The sequence below is a fragment of the Nannospalax galili genome, unplaced genomic scaffold (assembly GCF_000622305.1).
Source record: "Nannospalax galili isolate Female #2095 unplaced genomic scaffold, S.galili_v1.0 scaffold155, whole genome shotgun sequence".
In the NCBI taxonomy this organism is placed as follows: domain Eukaryota; kingdom Metazoa; phylum Chordata; class Mammalia; order Rodentia; family Spalacidae; genus Nannospalax; species Nannospalax galili.
The window spans coordinates 5335915-5341307 of record NW_008339923.1 but is presented as its reverse complement, the minus strand read 5'-3'; the positions used below and the strand labels follow the sequence as shown (position 1 = coordinate 5341307).

The 5393-nt window shown below is 43.8% G+C and overlaps 1 protein-coding gene across 2 annotated transcripts in view; it reads right to left on the bottom strand.

The window, feature by feature from the left end:
* Positions 1–5393, bottom strand: part of Arhgap28 (Rho GTPase activating protein 28) — a 195325-nt gene that overhangs the window by 65076 nt on the left and 124856 nt on the right. For both annotated transcript variants that reach the window (XM_008834652.3, XM_029564301.1), the window contains exon 2: positions 336–544. In XM_008834652.3, coding sequence (XP_008832874.2) covers positions 336–544 — 209 coding nt within the window. The remainder of the gene's footprint in view (positions 1–335; positions 545–5393) is intronic.

Here is a 5393-nt window from a genome sequence, read left to right as displayed (position 1 = left end):
CTCTCTCTCTCTCTCTCTCTCTCTCTCTCTCTCTCTCTCCCCTCTCTCATCAAGTTCACAAATGCAAAACCAACAACATAGGATACTCAGTCTGCCTGATAAAAACCAACCAAATCTAATGAAAACCATCTATTAGTAGAAATATGAATAATCTGGATGTTTCTGAGGCCCACCTTCCCTCAGTTCAACCACTTTGGGCCACTGAGGCCAGGCAACTCAGTGGGAGCAGGTAGCTTTGCCAAACTTTCCCGACTCATTTGCTAAACTACCAGTGGGATGATTTCTGCTGGCTGACAGGACAAGGGTAACACACACTGGGCAGGTCAGCCCCTTACCATCCACAGGCTTGACTTCAGAGGCCGATGGCAGCTGCTCTTCCAGAGCCCCTATGCTGTTCTCTTTAATACTTCCTATTTCTCGCCAGAACTCCTCCATGGATGCACTGTCTACGGAGGCTTGAGAGTTGGAGCGGCTGAAGGCAGGAGTATGCATGGATTCATTGGAGAGCATCCTGTTAATTCTTCGACAGCGAGGAATGGATTTTCTGAGGAAAGAATGATATTGGAATGAAATTCGGTGCCTTTGTGGAAAATCACAAAATTGCATCTTAGTTTAAAGTCAACTCGGAAGAGTTAGTGGATAGGGAGGGATTTGATGGGATGGCTCTCACTTAGCAGACATTGCACTTTTATTTTCAAAGCTTCATGTTGATACTGTGTAGCAATATAAAAATCAACAAGAAAAAAATTTTAATAATTGTCACATAAAATGGGAAGTTATCTGTGCCAGTCAAAAATATGTATCATAAAAGCTTGTTTCTATAGAGTGCTTAAATGATGATGAAAGAAGGTAAAAAGTTAGCTGCTCATATCCGTTAGGACACACACACACAAACACACACACACACACACACACGAAGATGTCAGAAGTGTTGGCAAGGATGTGATGTGGGGACACTTGAACCTTAGTGGCTGTTGGTGGAGAACGTCAAATGGCTCAGCCTCTATGGAGAACAGTCCCTCAAAATTAAAAAAATTAAAAAAAGAAAGAATTTCCATAGAGTTTACCCCAAACAACTGAAAACTGGTACCCAAAGAGAAAACTCTACACCTATCCTCATGACAGCACTAGACATAAGAGCCAGAAGGTGGAGCAATGCAAGTGGTCATCGAAGGACAAAGGGATAGAGAAAACATGATGTATTTGCACAGTGGAATAGTATGATATGGAGGCTGTATCTCAGTGTAGAGCACTTGCCTAGCATGTGTGAGGCTCTGGGTTCAGTCCTCAGTAGGAAAATCAGAAAGGAAGGGCATTCCGACACAGGCTTCAGCATGGACAAACCTTGAAAACATTGTGTTAAGTGAAGTAAGCCAGTCAGTCACAAAAGCACAGAAAATGTATGGTCGCATTTATATGACCAATTGCAGTCACTCAGAGAAAGGGCTTGCTGGGGGTAAGGGGAATGGGCAGTTCATGTTTAATGAGACAGTTTCAGTTGAAAAGATGAAAAGAGACACATGATGGTGATGGCTGCAAGTTATGACTGTATTTAATGATACTAAATTGTTCTTACAAAAAAGATTCTAGATCTTTTTTATTGGAAAAATAAATATAATAGTTTTATAAAGATAGTGAGAAAAAATAATCAGAAACATTAAGTGGGGAGACCTGAGTTAGGATGAGGAAGAGGGCAGTGAGTCAGAGCACAGAGACCCTTGGCAGATCAGAGGCCCTTGGCAGAACCAATTCCTAAGTGTGGGTCCAACAGCTGAGCAGGGCAGTGAGGTTCCTCTCACAGTCACTCACTAGTACACAGTGCCACTGCCAATCTTGAAGAGCAACAGCTGAGGTCAAGCATAGAACAGCTTCCTGGCACCTCAACAAGGGGTGGACTGCTGTCAGGGCTAAATGAGTTAGACATGTAGAACATTCAGAGCATAAAAATGGTCAATAAAAGTTTGTTTGTTTTAAACTTTATTTATTAATTTTATTTTATACGTATAAGTGTATTGGCTGCATGTGTGTTAAGTGCACCTGTATAATACAATGCCCTTGGAGGTCAGAAAAGAGTGTGGGATCTGCTGGAACTGCGGTTTCAGATGGTTGATAAGCACCACGTGGGTACTGGGAATTGAACCTGGATCTTCTGCAAGAGCAGTCAGTGCTCTTAACCACTGAGCCATCTCTCCAGCCCAATAATAAAAGTTTGTTTTAAAAAGAGACAGTAAGGTAGACAGGTGCCAAAATGTTGAAATCCTAAGAGATTTTAGTAAATTACATAAAAATAAAACAAAATAATTGACTTTTACAATATATTATTGACAAATAGTCCATTTCCTAATAGTAGAATGTTTGATTAACTAGAATACTTTGGTCCCCAACCATGAAGACTGCATTAATTTATGCAATAAAAAATCTTCTGTTCTTGTTTGCTGTAGTTTGGATCTTAAGTCTTCCCTAAATATGCATGCGTTAAAGGTCTGATCCTCAGCTGAGGTGCTACTGGAGGGTGGTGGGACCTTCGAGAGGTGAGGTCTAGTTGGAGTTAGGTCAAGGAGGGCATATATTTGAAGGGGATATTGAGACTGTTTCTTACTTCTCACTTTGGCTTCTGGGCTACCATGATGTGAACAGACTTCTTCCACCACATGCACTACCATGATGTACTACACTATCACAGGCACCAAGCAGTAAAGCCAAGTGACCATGAATTGAGAACCTAGAGCCTGTGAGCCAAAATAAACCTTTCCTCCTCATAAAGCTAATTCTTTATGGTATTTTGTCACAGTAGTAGAAATCCAATACACAATTCTACATGATTTGTTTTGCCCTCATTTTTAAACTTAGTGTGGGTTTGCGATGTTTTAAAAAAATTATCTCTGTGTGGTGGTGCACGCCTATAGTCCCAGTACTTGGGAGGCAGAGGCAGGCGGATCTCTGTGAGTTCAAGGCCAGCCTGGTCTACATAGTGATTTCCAGGACAGCTGGGGCTACAGGGAGACCCTGTCTCAAAAAGACAAAAAATAAAAATAAAAATAAAAATAAAAAATCTCCTATGAGTTTACCTTCTCTTCTTTGGGTTCAAGTGGAATAAGGCCAAACTACCTCCTCAACATTCTGCTGTGATCTGAGTTCTTTCTACCCAAAAGAAGACCATTTACCCATGGAAAAGGATAACCAGAGCAATGGCACACTCATGTTCAACTGTGGACATCAGGGTCCCCTAGGACAGCTACGTTTTCATACACAGAGAAGCAATGGTCATTACCAAACTTAGCCATGGCCTATGACATCCATAAAGCTCAGTGATGGATGAGATCATACGAAGAGAAACGGAGATAATGTTCTACAGGAAGACCAAAAATTCTATCAGCTCACGCTGTCTGTTCTTCTGAGAACACTTCTAGATTCCTAAATCATCTTTTCTAGAAAATTCTGGAATTGTATCACTGATTCATAAATACTTCTAGTTTTCACATTAACTGTCAGTAATACAGAAATTTTATTTTCAAAAATTCAAACATTTCCCCCCTGCTTCCCTGGGCTGCACAACCTACCAGCCTCTCTCCTGAGTCCTCTGGACCTAGTCCTGCCCTCACCTCCCTCTGCTACCATGGGCTGCGTGGCTGCCAGTCTCTTTCCTGGACACTGGGCTGACCTCTCGGCCCAGGGCCACCACTGCTTCCTGATCCCTTGCATCCAGACAGACCCAGTTACTTCTCGCAATCCCCTGGGAGCCCTCTGGGCCTGATCCTGCCCTCATCTCCCTCTGCTTCTCTGGGCCTGTACAACCCACTCTCTGGGGTAAGTTGATTGCACCCTCTGGGCCTTGACTTCCCCAGCTTCATTCACCCACCCATCTCCCCTGCCTGTCTCTCCTCCTAGCCTGGATCCTGTCCCATGCCTTGTCTTGGTGCCCCAGACACCGGTGGAACCACCACTGCTTCCTGATCCTTTGCATCCAGACCAACCCAGTTCCTTCCAGCCTTCCCCAGGAGCCCTCCGGGCCTGTCCCTGCCCTTCCCTCCCTCTGGCTCCCTGGGCTGCACAACCCACCAGCCTCTTTCCTGGAAAGCAGGGCTGACCTCTCAGCTTCCTGATCCTTTGAATCCAGACCAACCAAGTTCCTCCCTGCAATCCCCAGGAGCCCTTGGGGTCTCTTCCTACCCCCATCCCCTTTGCATCTCCGGATGGCAAGGCTAACAGCTACCCCAAACCACCATCTTTCCTGGGCCCTGCTACCAGGCCAGTCCAACCCCCAAATTCCTGAGGCCAAAATCTTTCCTGGAGAGATCCAGATCTTAGGAGAAACCCTAAGAGCATCTGATCCTCATCTGACTTGGGCCTCGGTAGAAACTCCTGAAGAGAAAAGCCATCTAGCCACTCCACTATAAAATCAAAAAAGAGAACTGGAAGCTTAGATGAACCACTGTGTGCACAGCGCCCAGTTGGTGGAGTTCATAAATATCACACCTTGGCACGTTTTTGTTAAAGTGTGAAGAAAACATACACAAGCAACTGGAAACAGAGAGCATGTGTCCAGTGGTTTGAGTTCATGATTAGACACGGAAAGCCTGTGCGTTTGTGGTCTAAAATGCCTTTTGGAAAAACCTACCCTTGCGCTTGCCAGGAAACTCGGGCTTAACTGTGTCAGTTCTTCCTGAAATTGCAACAGGAACCCATTCACGTCAGTGGGAAGAGGTCTGACTCTGCACATGTGCATATAGCACTTCTACACTTTGGGCCACATCAGTCAGCTCACTCGGCCTTCCAGACACCAGCAGCAGTAGGCATTGGATTGGGAAAGGATGACCTGAGTCCGGATGCAAAGTCTGGATTTGGCAGAGGTTATTTCCCCATGCTGAGCTTTGTTTCCTGTTCCCTTGAGTTTCTAAAAGAACAGTTAAAGATCAAAGTTGCTCAAGTTCTTCTTGCCAAGTGGAAACATAACCTACTTCCTTGTTAGAGAAGTTTGTCTCTGGCTACTGTACCTTCTGGCATGTTCCTGATCAAAATCAAAGAAATGTGGAAAACACCAGACCAAATATACTATTCCAAATATCTCAAGACAAAGGGTATTATCATTTCTTTTAGTTACTGTGCTTTCATTAATTGGGCCAAAGAACAAATGGACATCTGATTTCTTTGTGATAATAAAAAGAGAATTTACATAGCATTCTCATCAAAAATTGCTTCTATCTGCATATAGAACACCAAACAGACAGGACCAGAAAAGAAAATCTCCACGGCACATCACAGTAAAATCACTAAGCGTACAGAACAAAGAGACAATACGGAAAGCTGCAGAAGAGAAACAACAAGTCACATATAAAGGAAAACCCATTAGGATCACAGCTGGATTTTCAATGCAAACTATGAAAGCCAGAAGC